General features: G+C 38.4%; 1 protein-coding gene across 5 annotated transcripts in view; it reads left to right on the top strand.

The window, feature by feature from the left end:
- The window catches only part of MAP3K5 (mitogen-activated protein kinase kinase kinase 5), a 100,536-nt gene that overhangs the window by 29,028 nt on the left and 50,307 nt on the right, over positions 1 to 21,201 (top strand). For all 5 annotated transcript variants that reach the window (XM_071740809.1, XM_071740812.1, XM_071740811.1 and 2 more), the window contains 6 exons: positions 2,569 to 2,708; positions 5,346 to 5,369; positions 13,695 to 13,888; positions 14,144 to 14,312; positions 15,264 to 15,370; positions 19,575 to 19,745. In XM_071740809.1, the coding sequence (XP_071596910.1) occupies positions 2,569 to 2,708; positions 5,346 to 5,369; positions 13,695 to 13,888; positions 14,144 to 14,312; positions 15,264 to 15,370; positions 19,575 to 19,745 (805 nt within the window). The remainder of the gene's footprint in view (positions 1 to 2,568; positions 2,709 to 5,345; positions 5,370 to 13,694; positions 13,889 to 14,143; positions 14,313 to 15,263; positions 15,371 to 19,574; positions 19,746 to 21,201) is intronic.

Here is a 21,201-nt window from a genome sequence, read left to right on the forward strand (position 1 = left end):
AAATTTCACAGAAGTTGGACATATCCTGAGAAAGATTCTTCTTTACTAGATGAGATAATCCAGAAGATAAATTCACAGTAGTCTTAAAATATAAAGATACCCCTTTAAGAAATATAAGTATGATGACAGTTTATATCAGTATCTTCACATAATTCTTCTTACAAATGTTTCATTATTCATGTGATCCTTCCCTCCTCTAAGTAACTCAAAGCTTTTGTTCAATTTTTTTAATTTTTTTTTTTTTTTTAAACTTTATTTCTACAATGGAGATATGACAGGACCCAAGAACTTTTCTTATACTATTGCCCTGGGTCAGATCTACTCTAACAGTTACATTAAAGGGATTTGACCAGCTAATCTTAATGATAATTCACACAAACATATATATAGTTTATTTTAGTTTCAAAGGGTTATTCTTTCCTCCTTTATGATACTGGGAACTTGGCACTTAACTAAGGATTTCTCAAGTGTTTTCTGTATTCTGAGCATGACCAAGCTCTATGACTTTATTTTTCTTTTTTTAAAGTAGTATTTCTTCTTAATCTTAGTTGTGCAACTCTAGAGAGAGCCTATTATCTTTCAAGATTTGAGAATTAAGTCATGGCAAGTTGCACAAATTTTCCTCCTGCTCAAAGTAATAGAAGCCTACCACAGGCTTACAGCTGCTTGAGATTAGACTTTTTATGAATAAGAACAGTTATAAATAGAGTTTGTATTTTGTCAACTTTAGGCCTAACGAAAATAAACAAACAAACCCTAATCTCACCCAAGCAAAATATAGCATCAATATTGTCATTCTTGTTTGGCTGCGGGGATATCTCAGTTTCCTAAAATTAAAGAAAGTTGGTGTATGTGTGGCCTTAGCAATGCGCTGCTTTTTTAACTGCAATAGAATGCATTTGATGGAACCCACACTGCAAATATTTATTTGAAATTGGACAGTGGGAGATTCTTAAAATACAAATTATGAAACTTTTAGAAAAGTAATTTAATATTTGATTTTTGAGGGGAAAAGTGCTCCTTTTTTTTTTTTTTTTTTATACCATGTTAGTCTCCTCTCTTTTAATCTTGTTTCTTGAAGAGCCTAAGCTTGAATAGGTGAGTGTTGCCTGTTCATCCCCCTGTGTGTATCCATAATTCCTTCATCTTTTTAATAGTTTCTAAGCCTGTAGACCACTAAATAAACCATATCAGTAAAGTATGACTTGAAGAATTGAGGTCTCAAAGATGTTCAACAAGTTGGAGAGATGGCCTTGATGCTTTCCCTGTTGAGAGCATGGCCACAAGGTTTATCTTTTATTGAATTATTGTTATGTTTTATCTTCATTACAGTTTTAATGATCTGAGATAGGCAAGGTGAAAGTTGTGGTTGAATAGAGGTAGAATATTAGAGGTTGAATTGAGGAAAAATATCAGAGTAGAGCAGCTTCAGGGTATGTAAGCTTTTTGCCTACAGAGTTTCTCTTGGTACCCGTCTTTTTCATAAAAGCATCCACAGGAAGGGGAAGGTGGGGAAACCAGACTGGTGGTTTTTTTGGTGCTTTGTTTTGTTTTGTTTTTCTGCTCTTCATAGAACTGCATTTCTCTAAATTTTTTTGCTGAAAGAAAAGAAGAAAACATGAATTGGGTGAAGAGACAGAAGAGTGTTTGCAAGAGAGGTGGAGATGAGTAATTTTTCTTGTTTTGCTGTCTTGATCCCATAAAGCCTTTTGCAGTAGAAATACACTGCCTGTTGTAATAGAAGCCTTCCCTATTTCTGATGATACTTTGTAATTGCCTCTGGTTTTACATTGGTGTGAATCTGGCCAAGTAAACCACATTTTTCAAGAGAAATTGTGTAGTACATTCCATGTTCTGTTAGCATTTCTGCATGTGCTTAATGTTATGTGTGCAGGTAAAATTTATTCTTAATAGAATTTTCCACAAAATGAAGTTTTAACCCATATGAGGGCTTCTGTGGTTTTACATGTGGAATACCTCTCCCCTTCTCTTCTGCTTTACCTTGTCCTTTTTTCTCTAGTTATTCTCTATGAATCAAACCAGATCTGAATGGCTCTTTATGTTAGACTTTTCCTTTGCCTTTCTTTCAATTTACAGCTCTTCCAAAGTTATAATACAGAATCTAAATAGAATGTTCTGCAGTGGTGTACATATATTGGATGAATGATTATTGCAACTTGGACAGAGGGTGAAAATACACATCAGATGTAATTTTTTTTTCCATAAGGTCATCAATTAACTGAACAGATTTTACTCTCCAAGGCACCGAGTGAACTTTTTGCCCTTTACTGATAAGTGAGGTTGTACCCCTTCTTACTGGAGGAAATTATCTTATCTATAAAAAGAAGGGGGGAGGAAGGAAGAAAGAAAACAGAAAAAATTAAACTGCATCCTACTGATTATATTAATGATTCAGACTTAATGTCTAAAATGGAGAAATGCTTGTAAGTATCTTATTTCCTACTTAAAATTAGGTCAAGGCAAATTGTGTGAAGAGACATGTCCAAGAAGCATTTCCCTGTCAGAAATGTATGGCATTGACAACAAGTTTTTAATTTCTTTCTGCAGATATTGCTGTTGTGGAGATGAGTGATGCCTTCCGTCAACCTTCCTTGTTCTACCACCTGGGAGTTCGGGAGAGCTTCAGCATGGCTAACAACATCATCCTCTACTGTGATACAAATGCAGAGTCTCTGCAGTCCCTGAAGGTAACTGAACAGAAAAACTCTGAATGGGTGTGTTGGGGGTGGAAGTCCCAGTTAGTCCAACTCTTGAAATGGGTTGTCTGTTTCCATAGAAAATACAGATGCCCCTCGTGGTTCTCAAGAGAATAACAGAAATATTCCTGGGAAGAAAGGCCACAGAAGAATGCTGAAAAACTCAGTTTAATTTCTCAAAAGAATGATTTAGATAACTTACTGTGATAAAGTTAAATAACTAGGTGTTCGATGGCTCTTTACAGCAACAGAAGTTTGACAGATTTCATATGAGAATGAAATACGTGGTTTTGTCATTCAAGGGAATTACTGATGCATGGGGTAAACTGCTGCAGTAATGGCATTTGAGTGAGAATGGTAGCATGGCAGGGGCAGCAAAGTAAGGAAAGTAGCAGTTTTCTGGCCAAACCTGATGAGGTTCCAGGTGAACTTCCCTATGTCTTGCTGAGTTACAGCTGGTTACATCAGGTACCTACTGAAAGGCTGTGCTGGGGATTGCTGTCAGCATAGCAGAGTTAGTGAAAAAAAAAAACCTTGTGCCTGGCTCTCAGGGCCACAGTTCACAGTACAGGAGGTTGGTTGAAGGCAAGATAAGAGTTCAGGATAATCTGTGGGGATGTGAATTATGTCAGCCAAGTAGCTGATACTTGCTTCCTCCTGGTAACTCTACTGTAATAACTTCCATCCCCCTTCCATGGGCGAGGGCAGACAACTCAGAGGGCAGTCTTTTCAATTATTTCCCCTACCTCAGATTCATTGGCTCTGACCCAGGAGGTGGTTTATGTTATTGCACTTCCATTCTAGGCATTGCTGAAAAGAAGCATTTTAGTAAGTGGCTTGGTGAGTCAGACTGTAATAATCTGGGCACTGCCTCCTCTCATGAAGGGTTTTCTTCCTCTGCTTCTCACTAGTGCAGGATATTTGGTTTTGATTCTGTCCCATTGTTTGTAGCTTGGCCCTCTGTTGGGTGGGGCATACCTTGAGTAACCCAGTTTCTTTCCCCTACTCTTGCTTCCAGATTTTCTTGGCCAACAGGACTGGTAGCTATCCAATTACTTCCTTTTCTTTTTTTGCAACACAGAAAGTAATCAGATAAAAGCCCTAAACATATGACTGCTAATGACAAAAGACATATCTGTGAATTGAACTCAATAATGCAAGTACAATGACCTACAGTGTAAACAGAGCAGAACTATTTTTACTGAGTAAGGAGCCAAATTCCTTACTCCCACTGAAAATCACTTGGAGTGGGCACCATGCTTCCTTGAGCATTTGGGAGAACTTTTTACTAGTTTAGGAGCTGGACCGGGCAAACTGGTCACATGCAGGGTTTCCACTGACAAAAGTGGAAGCCAATTCCTGCTCGGAGAGATTTGGATGTCCCAGTTCCCCCTGGTACAGTGTCCTCTGAAAGACTCTTTTCTGTTTCCTTTAGCTTTGAGCTAGGTCCATGCTTCTGCTTATCACTGTTTGCAGGAATATTGTTGAAAAGCCAGACCCTTCTCATGGTGTTTATTAACTGCCTGGAAAAAGTAGTTGTGGGCATGCCTGGGCAGCTTCTCAGGCCATGTTTGTTCCTGTGTTTGTCACAGCAGATAGAGTAGAAGCAATTCTGGAGTGTGTGTGCAGCTTTAGTCTTGTTATAGAAGGTTTTGTTATATGGTTTTATTAAAAAAACATAAATGTTAATGAAAACGTAGTAAATACGAAATGGTAGTACATGATTTAACTGGGGTAAACTTGTGCTGTTGGAATGTACCTCTCTCTGAACATTCAGGTGAGGCAGGACAAGGCTTTGAGCAATCCGACCTAGTGAAAGATGTCCCTGCCCATGCTAGGGGACATTTGACTAGATGTTTATGTCCCACACTACAGAAGGTAGCAGCAGCTGTATGTGAAATATGCCTCCTCAACAGGGGAAAGAGCAGTGTTTTGGAAGCCTGAGTTCTGCAACATGGAAAGTGCAAGGTGCCTTGGTTTTTAAGGCTTTCTTGGTTTTTTAATGCTGTGTTGTGGGTGAAGCTGCTCAGTGGTCCAGTGGGAGAGGTGTAATGTTCTTGTCTCACAAATCTGGCAGGGTTATCAATTGCCGGGATCAGAATTTGCAGACTAAATCTTCCTGAAAACAAGGTCATTGTCCAGATATGGTTCATATTTGGGCTGTACCACTCAGATTAGTGTGCAAGAACCAGCTCCTTCCATCTGTGGGTATTCCAGCTTCTTATTGTCTGAAACTTTACATATAAAATATGGGGATACATTCTTTGCATCAGAATTATTAGAGCCATGTGAATTTCAACTAGTTCTGGAGTATTTTAAAACTTCATAGAAATACTACTCAATCCGACTCACCTTTGTTTATATACAGATGCACACAGTACATAAGCTCCTGTGTGTGTAGATATATGTATCTACTTGGTTCCATCAACATTACCTCTTTATTAAGACAAGATTTGATTTATGTTGATTTGACAGGCATAGAAAACAAATACTAATCAGCTTTTTCCTGTTATGTGTGTAAATGCTAATATTGCAAGTTGAGCTGACTAGGTATCTCACCTAGTAATTGTTTAGTGCTATTACCTACTGCTATTAATACTGGGGTTTTTTCTTCTTTTTTTGTTCCAGGAAATTATTTTCCAGAAGAATAATGTAAGTATGATTTCTGGATGCCAACTGAATTCTAGGCATTCCAGACTTCTGATCTACTTAATTTTATTTATCTTATGTTTTTCACTTGAATCATTTGACACTCTCCTACTGTGCTTTACAGACTTAGATGTAGAATTCTGGGAATCCTAGCAGCAGATCTGTGTATATCACTTTGTTGCTAGGTACCAGCCTTTCATCTTATCTTGCCTCCATCAGTGGTATTTTACTTGCTGCCTTTACTTGTCTGTCATATTTTTTCACTATACCGTTTTGGTGTTGTTTTCTTGATTTTTTTTTTTTTTTTTTTTTTTTTTTTTCTATTGCCTTTTTCTAGACAGTGTTCTTCAATGTTTTTTAAAAATGCTCTATAGAAAAGGAGAGTTATTTGGAAACTGATCCTCATTATGGAAACATGTGGCTACAGCTATGAAAATACGTATTTATGAGGAGAGTGTGTGTGTGTACTTATTTCTATAATTTGAGTCCTGGAGCCTGTTAGTCCTAGGGTAGTGCAGATCCTGGTAGTCTGTCTGTGACTGCCAGTCACTGAAGTATAAATTTCTGCACTGTGGCATCTGTCTGGTTTCTGAGGTTAGCTTTGCAAATCCACCTTCCCTTCTGCACTGTCAAGTTGAAGAGAGGCAGACCTGTGACTGTGACAACACTGCTTTCTCAATGTGGTTTGTTCTGGAGCAACTGGGCCAGTCCTGTCAGAATATATATCTGGCACCTTGAGTTATTTTTGGCTTCACTTAGGGACTTACTGGTAGCCATATATGCCGAGGTATGATTTTATAGTGGTTATTCAGCGGTGTGTAGGTATCCTGAGGCACTGTGTGTATGCTGTACACTTTCATACGGTTGAATAACCTTTTCTAAGGGGCATGTGAAGTATATAATTTTAGAAATTGGTCAGGTTTTATTTCCCACAGTGTTAGAACTGCAATAAAACCTGCAGTATTCCTGGTTTTGCTTTTTTATTTGACAGTCTAGTTTAGGGATTAAGTACTGGCTCCTGCCAGTGTGAAAGATGATTCTTTGAAAAAGATGCAGTAATCTACTATAGGTGGTTGATCTTCTAAAGAGGGCTTCAAAACCAGTGCAAGCTGTGGCCCTAATGCTGCATTTTAAGCTATTTTTTTAAAATTTATTTTAAAAAGAGGCAGAGGGTTCCATACAGACTTTCTGTATAACTCTTAGCCAAAAGTACTTTTTGGAGACTCACAGAATGCTGTGAATGATGTGCTAGACTAAAACTCTCTTGCCTCTCTCTAGGGAAAGTGGAGTAAATGATCAGTTAGGCCTTTACACAAAGTGAAAGAGAACAGTGAGGCCTTTCTTGTAAATGAATGTATTTCATTCTCTATTTTTGCTTGGGTGGCCCAGGATGCAGGGAGAATTATGTGTGACTAATGTCCCTGGAGGATGGGGGAAGAGCTGCTATCCGGAAATCAGCAGAAGGTGACTGATGCAGTGGAGTAAGGGGGAGAGGTTGTCATCTTGTCCTGTTTTAAAATGACAGATCCTGAAGCTCAAGGGCAGATAACTTGGCCTTCATCTGTTTAAGGAAGGATTGTTCTCTTTTCCATTTAAATTTGGATAGTTGGCTATGAAACTGTCATTTATCATTTTTAGAAATGTTTCTATGTGTGTCACAAAAAAACGTGTTCCTTGAGAGCCTGAGATGTTTTCAAGCACACCCACATAACATCTTTTCTGGAAGGGAGTATTTTCCCAGGGACTAGAAGAGCAAAGTCGGTGAAACTGGCTTAGGAACTTTGCAAGTGATTTTTTATTTTTTTTTCCCTCCATTTGCTTGTTTTTTTGGCATGTCAGCCAAATTACCCAGAAAAAGACTTTTTATAGTGTTGGTGTGTGCCTAACTATTGAATATAATTCCTGCTTCGTGAAAATCATGTTTCTTCATAAATAGTAAGATTCTTGGAAGAATGGGAGGCTGTGACTGATGCCTGCCCTGACCAAATATAGTCGTGTGGATGATTATGTGAAGTTGCAAATACAAAAAAATGAAATTCACATATGCATAAACCGGGAGTTTAGTCCTTCTCTTCTAGAACGTGTTTTTCATTATCAAGCAAACATCAGCCCTAACAGGACAATGGGATCAGTGGCATCAGAGGGTTGGAAAGGCTGCAAAACAAGTGCGTGTGTGTGCATATCTATATATATCTGCCTCCCTGAAATGCCTTGTTTGCTTTTCCTGAACCTTGTATCCCTTAAACTAGTGGGGAGGAAAAAAATCCATTACCAGCTGTTAAGTTCTTTGTTCTGACTGAATTTTTGTCCTTCCTAATACAATGTTGCATAGCCAGGATAAGCTGCCTGGAGCCTGTCAGGGCAGAGCAGTGCAAGATAACACGGGCTCATTTCCTGTTATATGTGATTTTATAGCTATTCAGCTGGACTTTTTCCACATGTTGCAGGAATACGGAAAACATAGATTTCTACATGGAGTGATACTTTAGCAGGAGGCAGTTACATTGGTATTTGAAAACTTGAGTTTAATGTTTGCTGCTATCTGATTTTTGAGGTCAACCAACCAGCAGAGGCATTTTAGAAATTACTTGTAGAGTTTCAGTCACAAGGAGAAGTTGATATAAAGGTTACAGTACATGACTGTACTTTGCTTGTTTTAGCTCACTAATCTTTATTTCATCTTAGCTCTCCCCAGTTTGGATCTTATCAATTAGTGAGGTAACAGCTGCAGGGCAGGTTGCAAATAGCCCTTATTTATTTATTTTAAAATTTCACTTCTTGCTGAATCTGAGAAAGCTTACTGTGCATGCATTTGACATGGTTTGCAGCCTATTGTGGTAACAGATTTCAGTTCAGGCTGCTTGCTTGGGCCAGGTGGGAGGGACAGAAAGCATCAGGTGCTGCTCAGGGTGCAAGGTAGCAGTACAGGTGCTGGCCTGATGGGAAGGGTGATCCAGAGGCAATGGGACCCGTTCTGCTCAGGCAATTGACTTACAGGCAATAGCCATTAAGCAAGAGGATTAATGTATGGCTGGGAACTCTTATTAGTGTTTTCCTTTTCTGACTTGGAATGGTCAGAGACTGTGATTTTTATTTTTTTTTTTTTTTAATGGTTTTCCACAGCCCTTCCTAACAGCCCCCTGTTTAAGGTGTAGCTTGGCAAACAGTTGGGTGTAGTGCTCCCTCATCAGGAGTGAGTGAAGGAGTGACCCTGGTGAGGCATGACAGGGGCATCCAAAAGCTTGAAGCTTCTGTTTAGGTCTTGCCAGAAGACCACAGATGCCAGGGAATGTGTTTAGTTATTCATCTCTTTCATTTTACTCCTCACCCACCTGACGAGTTATTTGAGGGTAGTTTGATTTTTGGTATCCAAGTATGTAAAAGTGGTATGTGCTAACCTTCAGTAAATACCTTTTTGATCACGATAACTGTGGTATTTATTGTTATTTATGAGACATCATTATCTCTTGCTTGTTCTGTCATTTTTTGAATTCTTTGACTAGTATATTTGGCACATACTTTCCTTGGAAAAAGTCAGAACTTTTCATGTGTATGATGAAAGGACCATATAAAGTGTATGCTGATTTTTAACAAGCATTTAAGGATATGGCAGTGGCTGCAAAAGAATGTTATTGCTGGGCATATAAGGAAAGAATATATTCCCAAAGAAAATGGGATGTATTGAAAAGAGTAGACCCAGTCTTCTCATTTCAGTTAATTCGAGGTGTGAGGCTTACGAATGTTCCTTTTCAAATCACTAGCAAGGTTGTCATTCATGTGAGTGGGATTTGAAGGAAACCCAAACTTAGTGTGTATTCATTAAAACAGCAGCACTGTGTGTCTGGGTGATGGAGGGAATATGTTTAATAACTTAGCTTAGGATTTTGCCATCTGCTACATGTAACACCATGTGCAGGCAGAAACTTACCTTTATGAAAAATCTCATCAGAAGAACTAAAATAAGAGCATGTATTTCTCAAAAGAACTATTAGGAGAAATGCAAAAGGCCTGATCGTATTCAGAGGAAAGTAAATGAGAAGAACAGTTCCTACTGTGAAAAATACCAGCTGTTTTCATTACCTTAGCTGTTTTTATTTATTTAAAAACAAACAAAAAATAAAGTTACATTGGATGCTGACCTGAAGCTTAGGCAGGTAGATGAGATTCTGCTGGATTCTTCCATCCATGAGTAAAGCATCACTGTTTTGTTTTCGGGGAGTTTTTATTTTCTTTGACACTTCTTTTCTTTGAAGGCAGCTTTCTTCTGTTTGTGGATATTTGTAAAATATTCAAAATATTTTGAAAAATATCTGACAAACTATTCCAAGAGGGCAGTGTAAGTAGAGAGCCTCAGAGAATTTAGAGGACTGCACACTGTTGACTGCCTGGGGTTTCTGGTAAGAGTGCTCTGATGAAATGGGCTACACCAGATAGTCTTTGAGAAAGTTGCCTGATGTTGTGCTGGCCCAAAGCCTTCAAAAATATCTATGGTTTTATCTCATAGATATAACTCATTCAGCTGATCTGAGAGCTCAGGCCAAGTTCACCTTATCTAATGTCCTGAGCTCTTGTTCCATCAGGCTGAACCATAGTAACTATCTATATTCACACTCACAGGCTGTCCTAGCCCCTGATTTTTTCAGTAGGGCTTTTTAGCTCAAACTCAGGTGACCTGCAATCACTTTGTAACTTTCATGAGTGCAGCCTGAGCTTTTGAACCATATAATGAAAGAGGGTTGGAAAATGAAACTTCTCGCACCTGGGCTTGTCTGGGGTCTGTGTGTCTACTTTTGAAGCATCTTTATGCTACTCATGTTTTTTTAAAGGATGTTGATGTAACTAAGAATATTGCAATTGGATTTAAGGTGTAATTAATTCAAAAATTGCCCATTTTCCTCAAATGGCTTGAATCTATGACTTCCATTACACATGGTATGGTGGGTGAGAGGAATGGATCAAAGGTAAACAACGATTTTGTCACGGGTGCTCAGCCAACTCAGAATGTAAAATCAAAATGCACAGCAATGCATGAGCATCTAGGAACTGTGTGTCAGACTGCCTGATTCTTTCTTAAGTTAGTGCAGCTTGTATTTTGACAAAGAAAGGAAAAGCATCTGAGACAGAGGTTGCATGGCCTGTAAATCTGGGAAGAAGCAAGTCATGCACTCTGTGTCAGGGAAGAAGGTTTAGAGGTGTCTGACAGTGGAGTCTCTCCTCAGCTGCTCCCCCACAGCCTGTTCCTCTCAGGCTCCATCCCAGCCATTGCCCAAGTGCAGCTGGCTTGGCCTCTTTGTAGTTAGAATTTGTGATGGTGACAGAATTTTTTTCTCCATAGTGGAAGACTTTACACTTTATTGTACAAGAGTAGTCTTGCCATCACTGTTAACTTTTTCCCATAGACTTTAGTAAGTAATATATAACTTTTTTTTTTTTTGTCAGGTTCACCTGTTAGATATCTAGTGTGTTCTTTAGCTAGGAAAGTGAAATTTGGGTTAATATTTCTTGTATTTCTTAACTTTACTGCATATGTGTTGGGGTATTTTTAAGCCTGTTTCCTAAGGAAATTAAACCACCCTCTCTCTATCTGCCTGTTTTGTCTGTCTGATGAATTTCAGCCAAATTTGAGAGTTTTCATAGGTAAAGAGCTCCTCACAGAACATACCTGTTTAGGTTCAGTTAATAACCAGATTAGTGCCCTGGCTGAGGGAAAGACCAATGTGTTCCTACGCTTCTTACCACTGAGAATCAAGGTGAGATTCTGCCTGGGAATGGTTCCCTGAGAATCCTGGGAGCCCTCTGAAGAGCAGTGAATTTGTTTTATTTTCTTCTCATGAGGTTGTTTCTCCTGTGTTTTACTATTATGTTCTTCTATGTCTACTTCCCCAGAGGCTGCTGGATCTGCATGTCTTATATAGCAGGCTCTAAAATATAACCAGCTTTTTGGGTTTTTTTTCCCCCTCAAGTAACAGGAAAAATGCTTGTAAACTAATTTTTGCTGGTTCTCCTTTGCCACTGACACAGAAACCTACTTCCTACAGAAGGTGCACTCAGGATCAGTTTATAAGAGCTCTTGCTCTGTAATGGGCTCAAGCACTTGACCTCTGAAGGAAGAGTAGTTTTCCTGTGTGTAGGATTATTTATGAGTACTCTAGTGCTGTCTCTGTAGGTGGCCTGACTGCTGCGCCAGGATAAACTTTGGGTTCTGTGGATTTCAAAATCTGGAAACGTTGTTTTTCACGGTTGGTTTTTGCTTAAGATTAAGGCTTTGAAAACGGTGTGCCAGAGGTCTGAGAAGGCCTTCCTGCAAGCAGTCTTGAATTTATTTTTAATGCACTGAATAAACATCGGTAAGTAAAATGCTTGCCCTAGGATCTCTGTAGCCCTTTCTTTTGGCTCCAATTCCTCAACCATTTTCTTTTTTCTTTAAAAAAAGGAAAGTTGGAGAATAATCTGCCTATACTTAATAGTGGCTTCTGTGCCAGTCACTGCCCACCCATGCCCAGTAACTGAAACCAGTTACAGAAAATTCATAATTTCCTCTCTGCTTTTGACTGTAGGACTCATTAGGTTTTGGCAAGGTCAAAGGTTCATCCATTCAGTCTTGTGAGCGTATAATCCCCCTATGTGCTGGCATATTCTTGAGCAGAGGTGTCTGTTCAGTGCTCCAGCATAGTGGCAAAGAGTTTGGGTTCTGGCATCACACTCATTAATTGCTTGTTAAAAATATTGTCATACACTTCCCAACTCAAGCTTCCTTTGCAATTGCTGCACTTGTACACAGAAAATTGTGTCCTAGCTATTAGGCTGCAATAGTTTGTAGTTGTTGGAAGAGGAAGACTAAATTAATCCTTGTGCAAGTGTGTGCAGGCAGTAATCTCCAACAAAGTTCTGGGTTAGTTGAGTTCAGTGGACTCATGTAAATGCTTACATTGATTAATTTTAAATTTTCAGAGTTTATCTGTATCTGTCAGAAGTGTGGATGGGTTGCCTTTATAGTGAGGTCTTAAAATTTAAAGGATAATAGGCATAATTAACATAAGTAATTCTTTACTCGTCATAGCCAGTCTCTAATATGTACACAAACATATGTTTACTGACATATCTGTATACATCCATTTATGCAAACTTGAGTACTTCAATTCTTCCTTGTTTTTAAAGCCTAATAATGCACGTTAAAGTGCATGTTTTAAGGACACAGCTGGTAGTGTGCATTTGAAAACTGTTTAGTCACTGCTCTCTTAATGCATGGAACTTGGCTTGCCAGGGGAGCCTCTGAAGTGATGTCCTTGTTGCTGTATTGACTTCCGGGAGAGCAGAAGATGCTGACCAGAAAGTAGTTCACCTTGGAAGTAATTTAGGGGTACAAAATGATGGGTCTCAAGAATTGCTTCCTTAGGGCTTTCCTTGCTGGGCTGCTGGCCACTTCATTAATGGAGTCTGAGCTTTGAGAGCCAAATGGCAGAACTGGTTTTGATGGGGTGCTGTCTCATAGTTAAGACCCTTCAGAACCACAAATATTCAACAAGCTTTCTAGCTTTCTCTCCACACACAAATCTCTACTCACACACATACCACAGGTACCAGACCTCTTGCCTCCCTCTTTCCTAGAAGATAAATGATTTTTTGGTTGGTTGGGTTTTGGATTTTGGTTTTGGTTGTTTTGGTTTTTTTTTTTGCAAAGTGTCTGTCATACATTGATATACAAGAATCAATACATTTTGGCAGTGTTAAGGCATTCCATAAGTGTTTATTCTGAAATATGTATGGTTTCCAGCCCCACTGGCCAGGAGGGGAATTTAAATAGTCTTTTTAATGCTGAACAACATGAGTAATGTTTGCAATTCATATGAGAAGTAGTTTTCTCTACAGTTTTCCTGTTGTGAAGCAGCTAGCTTGTATTATTGTTTCAACATCACTAAATTGCAGAGTGCTTGCTCTCTTCTGAACATCAGTCACCTTGAAAAGAGTGCCCATCAGCTTCACTGGAGTCTGTCTGCTGCTTCAGGGTGACTTGGGTGTGCCCTTAGAGTTGTTTGGCTCTTCAGCCAATGTTCTGTCTATTTTAAGGTCAACGTCGTGCTTCTGAAAAGACTCATATTACAGGAAGAGGTTCAGAAATATGGATTATTTCAGGCGTATATCATGTTTGAGGTGAAAACTGAATATTTTGTAGTCCCAGGCTTCATGGGTAAAATCTTGGAGTTGCTGAAGTAAGCAGCTCTGACTTTATGTCAGTATATGCAGTTTTATGTTAGTACATGCAGTTATTTGGGGCCTAGGCTTGTCGAGCAATAGCTGTCCTAAATATTGCACCTTGTGTCCTTTCAGATGTGCACTGGTAACTACATATTTGTTCCATATATGATAACTCCACATAACAAGGTGTACTGCTGTGATAGCAGCTTTATGAAGGGACTGACAGAACTGATGCAGCCCAGTTTTGAGTCGCTGCTTGGACCCATATGCTTACCTCTGGTGGATCGATTTGTTCAGCTCCTGAAGGTGGCACAGGCCAGTTCAAGGTGAGTTGTTTTTTTTGTGCTGCCTCCTGTATAAGGTTCAGATATTCCTGCTGGCAGTACAAATATCAAACTCTTGCCTCGGGGTGATGCCGTGCTTTGTCTTGCTTTGAGACAAATTGATTATACAGTAATTTATCTTGATCAGGTCTTTCCACTGACTCTGAGTGCTCCACACTTACCCTGTGGGAGAGGTGCAGGGTCTAGAAAAGCAAAGGTGGTGTCCCCAGTTGCTGAACTGAAGTTGTTCTTCTCCAGCCAGTATTTCCGGGAATCCATCCTGAATGACATCAGGAAGGCCCGTACCCTCTACACGGGCAAGGAGCTTGCAGCAGAGCTGGCAAGGATCCGACAGCGAGTGGATAATGTTGAAGTCTTGTCTGCAGACATTGTGATAAACTTGCTGCTGTCCTACAGAGACATCCAGGTATGAATTATATGCTTGAAGATAATCTCTAAATTAGCAGTAAGTTAAACTACATTTTCAGTCAAATTTTTAGTGTGTTTTATATGGATTTGCAAATAAACTATATGAATAATACACACTTGTAAAAATATTTTATAGTCTATTCACTGAAGCATTTTAAATTTTTTTTTTTTTTTTTTTGTAGTTGTGATGGTTATATTATGCCTTTACTTAGCTGAAAAGTGTTATTTTTTTAACACCACCTAAGAAGTACAACACATAAAATAACTCTTCATCTCAGCATTACTATGTCATGAACAGCCTGCGGTGTGTCCTACTTAAAGGCTAAGGTGGCATTCTGCTATGGATTGGTGGTATTTGTCATCATGATTGTAGCGTTTCTCATTGAAACATAACACCTTCACACCATTTCAGCTTCTGTAATGGTGCTAGTAATTGCTTACTTTGTTACACATCATTTTAACTGATGCTCCTTAAACTTTTTGAAGTTACTTGCTTTTTATTTCATTTTTGTTTGCTTTGTTTTGTTGCTTCATTATGTCAGGGAGCAATCTACTTTAAAAACCATGGTGTCAAAGTTTGTTTGTTTTGGTTTTGTGGCTCATGTCTACTTCAGAGTTTTGGGATGCCTTAATTCACATGCAATTAGCATTGTAATGTCTGTCCAATATGAACTCTGTGATGTGTTCAGTCCCTGAAGTTAACTTGAGACATGGACTAGATATACCAGTATTTCCACAGGTCCACACTGATGGAGTACAGGAGACAAGATTGTATTTCTGTGCTGATCAGTGCCAAACCATTTACAGTTCGAAAAAAGGAAATCCATGGAATTTAAAATGAAATGAGAATACTTGGTATGAAACCCCAGGTGCTTAGTTCAAAGAGGAGTTTATATAGGCATACCTCAGTACAGCCACCTAACACTTCATTATTCCCTTCTTTTGAAAGGATTATGATTCCATTGTCAAACTGGTGAAAACTTTAGAAAAACTGCCTACTTTTGACTTGGCTTCCCATCACCACGTGAGGTTTCATTACGCATTTGCGCTGAACAGGTAAGAATTTACCTTTCTTTCTACTGTTGAATGGTAAAACAGAACTGCAGATGTCACACAGGGCTGGTAATCCCAGATGAAATTCCCTGCTGCAATTTTCATATGCAGCCCTAGGGTTTTTACTCTGGGGACTCTCAGCTTCACAGTCAGTCCAAGCTTGCCTTAATTTTTGCACTGTCAAATTTCATTCCTCTTCTCTTAAGCATGAGCGTTTGGTTTGTCTTTTCTTAGGTCTGCATCATTTTTTCATTCAGTACCTAAATCAGAGAAAATAAATACCTAGCAGTATTTAATCTTTGTAAAATACACTTCTAACATTGCTATTTTGGTGGCAGTGCTGAGGCATTTGTGTTTATTTTCAACATCTGAGTTCTGCTAGTGTAAGGACTCAAGAGGAGAACTTTCACCAAATGTCAACTGGAAGATTTAATTAATAAACAAATTCTCATGTTTTATGATAAGGTCCACAAAATGTGCCACATACAGCAACATTTAACCTTTTTTTTTTTTTTTTTTTTTTTTTTGTTAAATGAGAGCCAAGCTCAGCCTTTTTTCCTTGACATTGGCAATTGGGCAAGGCATTTAAAGGGCAGTTTTTCAGAGGAAATTGCAGAGGTTTTCTGCTTCCTTGGTGATATCAGAATTAATGTTTTGCTGTTGACACTTAGAAGAGAAGGCCAGATGTTAGCAGGCATTGGAGTTCTCAAGTGTAGAGAATGTTTGCAGATCTTCTTGCTTCTCTCACAGTTTTGAATAATAACTCAGGTTCAGAACTGTAATTCTTGTCAAAGTGATGTAAAAAATTTGTCGCAAGTAATTAGTTGAAAAAATAAGCTTGTTCTTAAACCAAAAATAAAACAAATGATAAATTTTAATAGCTATCTGCCATTGTTTTGACTGAATAAAATGCCCATATCCTTTCTTGCTCTTTCATGCCAGATACATGAAGGTATAAATACAGTGCCTTTTTTGTTCCTTCTTTGCCATATGTGGAGCTTTGCAGATAAATTAATCCAGCACCTATCTGCCACTTCTCCATAGCCTTCACAAAAATCACTAGGTGTACTTTGGAGTTTTGACAGGTTACTTAGACCCAAAGGTCACAATTGTCTAAAAGGAAGGTCACCTTTGAAAGCATGACTTTGCTAGTTGTCCTGGTTTTGCTGGGATGGAGTTATAGAATCAATTTTCTGTACAGGGAAGCTGCGTTTTTGAGAAGACTGCAGCACCTGATTTGGTGGGAACAAAGTTGATAAGACATTTTGTTTTAGTTAATGGCCTGACATGCTATGTGGATTTCTTTAGCAATCCGGGACTGTAGATCAGTTCTGAGTTAGCCAAGTGCTGCACCTGGGAGAAGCAAAACCCAAGCTGGCCAACACAAGTATTGCCTACCATAAACATCACACTCACTAGAAACTGGAAAATTTGCTGAGGAGTGGTCTCTTTCCTCAGTGCCCACCATCCCTGGAGGGTCTCACCCATCGTTCTACCCCCAAGGCCTCCTCTCCTGTTTGCTCTGACCTCCGGCTGGAGCTGTGGTGCTCACAGGGTTTGACATCTGGCATTCACTACTGGGAGCACACAGCTCATGACCACTCTATAGGCTGAGCGTAATTTTGTGTATTTTATAGTCATATTTGAATTAATGTTACTTTTTATTCTTATTTTATTAAATATAATATTTCAAACCACAGGTATTTACTTTTCCTGATTCTTTATTTTTGGATGGGGCAGGGTCACTGGGTGACAGAACAACTGCCTAAATGAAAACACTAGTTCACTGGGGCCTAAAAATACTGCAAAAATGCAGTATAAACTTTTGAGGTGGATTCTTACACGCTCTTCATTCTGCTGAGACTTCTTGCAGACTTGAAGGTTTCTTTTTTATAGATATGACTGTAAAATGTAGCCTTTGAGGGTGTCTGGCATATATCTGTCTTCACAGTACCTCCAAATGAGTTCAGACCAGAATTTCCTCTCCCTCCTTTCACCAGATAGTGAATGTATCTGGAATCCATGATGGCCATGGCAATGTTCATGCTTTTGTGTGCACCAAGAAGTCATTACTTGGGCCATTTGTTGCTTTCACCTTCTGGGGAATATAGAGGGTGTTTCCTAAGACAGGTCTGGAATACTCTGCACATGTGAATGTTTGCTGTGGAAAAAGCTGTCCTTCTCCCTTCTAATCCAGGTCACTAGTACGGAAGGATGGAGCAGCTCGATTAGTCAGGATTAGTCTGACCTAGATCAAGAGAGAGTGTGAGGGCATTGATGATGGGAAAGGAAGCATAAGGAAAAGTAGGGACCTCTGTCTCTGGAGACCAGCAAAATGTAAATGGTTCCTATTACAAAACACTGCTGTGCTTTACTGCTTTTAAGTCATTAGGTTCTGCTGGCTATTTGTGAAAGTCCACATCAAAAATGGAAGAGTTATTCACCTGAAACTCCATTCTGAAAATCACCTTTCTGTAATGGAAGTAACTGAAAAATGTAGAGCAATTTCAGACTCACCATTGTTGCTTTACTGGACTGATCAATATGAAAAGTGAAACCCAAGGGAATCAAGCTTTCAACAACTGGGCAAACGCTCAGTTGGCAGGGGAACCAGAGCAAGGTAGACCTGAAGGACACTGTTACAAGGCAGGAGTGCTTGATTTCTCTTCCTGGGATTGGGAGCACTTGTCCATCTAAAGTACAGTAGCCTTGCTGTGCCACTATGGAAGTATTTGGGGAACCTACTGAAGCTCTGTAGTCTGAGCAGACTTTTCCTAATCTGTTAGAATTTGACTGATCTGAACATAGGGAAGAGAGGGCTCTAAATTTTATGTGTCTTTCTCATCAGGCTGAGACATCAGTATAGGTTGGCCCAGCATCTAGATTTACACATTTCACTTGGTTTTTTTGTTTTGTTTTGGTGGGGTTTTTTGTTTTTTGTTTTTTTTTTTTGTTTTGTTTTGTTTTTTTGGTTTTTTTTTGTTGTTGTTGGTTTTTGTTGTTGTTGTTTTGAAGTTTTTTTGTTTGGTTGGTTGTTTTGGGTTTTTTTTTTCTCAGAAAAGCAGCTTATGCTCTCTTCTCAGAAAAAAGCTTTTGCTCTCTTAATTATTCTTGTTATGATGCAAGTACTCATTCTTCCTCTGTTACCCATTCTTGACTTAAACCTTCTCTTCCAAACCTCTTTGTTCTGGAGCTGCGTATATGAGGTTAGAACTCTCAAGCTTAGGTTTCACTTGGAGTACCCATGTTCTGATCCCTCAGGTTTGACATTGAAACTCCCTGTGCAATATCAAGCTTTGTGTCTGCTTCTCAAAGGAGGAATTAAAAAATCCATTCCTGTACCTCTGATCAAGTGGCATCTGCTTTAAGATGGCCATGCTTTTCAATGTGTTTTCTTTCTAGAGTATCCTTTTCTTGGAAGCTTCTTCAGTGCAAAGCTCAAAAGGATAGATAAAACCCCTACTTTTGTATGATCTCCCCAATTCTGGTTGTAGCCAACAAGTAATTTCTCCCAAAGAATATAATACCATCCCCAAACCACTGAAGAGTAGTTTTTGCTGAAAAAGGAATTATTTGCTTGTGCAGTACATGAATAAACAGTTTTAAATTCTTGATACTGACTAATGCATGTATCCAAACTTTGAGTCACCAGGAAGTGTCTAATGCTTACAGTTATGTGAGTTATTTATCTTAAATGCTTTTGTTACTGCTGCCTTCTTGGATTCACTTCCTAACCTTTCCCGTCATGAAAATTCAGTCTGGTTTGTGCTTTTTTCGGTTCTTTGCTTCACATTTAAAAAGTGTATTAAAAATAATAAATAACAAACGCAAGATTAAACCTGTTTTTCCTTTGAAGAAGGAATTATTATGAAAGAAATACTAGGTAGGAAACCTAGGTTCATACCTTGTAAAAAAGTAACACATTATCTTTCTAAGAATTCCTCTTGAAGCTCTTGTTGCTTTTATAAGTGCTTTGCTCTAGCTGATGCTTCCTGAAAGGAAAAAAAAAAATGTTTGGGGGCTTTTAAAAAGGTGTCCTATAATGTTAAGGGGGAAAAAAAAAAGGGAGGGAAGTGTGTATATGTTCTGTAGTTCATTGTGTCTAAAGCACGTTCTATGTCAATGAAATAATACATATGTATTCAAACATTGTAATGAAGAAGTATTTCTTGTTAAATTTTTGATCAAAATATTTATTTCTTGATAGGCGAAATCTGCCTGGAGACAGACAGAAAGCTCTAGAAATTATGATTCCCCTGGTAGAACAGGAAGACCAAGTAGCTTCAGATATGTACTGCCTTGTTGGCCGAATTTACAAGGACATGTTTTTGGAATCTGGGTTCATTGATACAGAAAGCAGGGACAAAGGGACATTCTGGTGAGTACTGTTTTCCTGGAGTGCTGTCTTTTCTTTTGTTAGCTTTGGGAAAATATTAATTAAATGAGAAAATTCTTCAGCTGGTTTTCATTCCAAATATTTTTTAGCCTGAAGGAATACTCTGAATCTTCTAATCTTCACTTACTTGTTAAGGAGAGATTTATACTATTCACAGATTTGGTTTCACAGAGTTCTTGAAGTTCCTCAGACTTGGAAATTTAGGTAGCTCTTATAAGAGTATATTTTCCTTTTCACTTCCAAATCTAAAGTCTCCTGCTTATTCTATTAACCTTAGCCATCTGGACCAGGAATCAGCCATGAATCAATTGGCATATCTATAATTCTGAGCAACTTGCCCTGGTTTTGGTCCTGCTGTGGCACAGGGATTGGACTTGATGAACTTCAAAGGTCTCTTCCAACCCCTGAAATTCCATGATTCTGTAATCAGACAGATATTAGTTAGGTAAGCCTAAAGGTGTTCAGGTTTGCCTCTGCACCAATGCTTAGAATGTACCTTGTACCTTTGTCTCTTTATTTATTTATTAGGTTTTTTTCTTCCATGCTTGCTGGCAACAGTATCAAAATACCATATCATAAATATATTACAGAGGACTACAGTACCACTGATAGTCTAAGAGGGGGACATAATAGATCAGACAAATTATTCTCTTTATTTTAGAGACAAGTATAATGTTTTTTTTATTGCTTTTGAAACACATTAAAAAATTATGTGGAATAGGCTAAAAAATTTTTTTTGGTCTCTTCTTTTATCTATCAGAATTCTAATTAGCATAAGTGATGTGCTTGAAATGGAGTCACTGGACACCATCCTAGACATCTGTCAGGATGAGCTGCTTTCCTCCATTAGGAGATATACAGTCTGTGCTTGTATATCCTGCACTTCAGATCCTACTTCTGGTCTTGTACTTATCAGCTACCTGTTGAAGTTAAAGTAAAACAATAGAATGGAAAGCTTTCTTCTCCCTTTGTCATTTACCACTTGTTTTCAATAACCTTCAGATTAGAACTGTCTTTAGTAAAAGATAAGATATAATAGTCTACTATTTATGGCCTCAGAATAGAAGTAGAGTTTATAATTGCTGCTCAAGCTTTACAATTGTGCAATGGTAACTGAATTTTTTCAAGATGTTGAAATGGCAGGAATGTAGAATTTTGTTGTCAACCCCCGTTCGTAATTTGGAATTAAGGAAAAATTTTGTTTCCTCTAAGACAAAGTCCCTATGAAATTTCCAAGATTCTTTTTTTTTAAATGTACTAATACTATGAACTAATATAAAAACTGTAGTCCTGTGTACAAATACTAAATAGAGTTGTACAAAGGCTAAATAGAATAAATAGAAATTAATTTTGGTATTGTAATTGTATTTTTTCTTCATTCATAGTGCCTTATGAAGAGATAAACTTTGAAATTTTTCAAACATAGTTGAACTAAGAA

This window comes from Heliangelus exortis, chromosome 3 (assembly GCF_036169615.1).
Source record: "Heliangelus exortis chromosome 3, bHelExo1.hap1, whole genome shotgun sequence".
Classification (NCBI taxonomy): Eukaryota; Metazoa; Chordata; class Aves; order Apodiformes; family Trochilidae; genus Heliangelus; species Heliangelus exortis.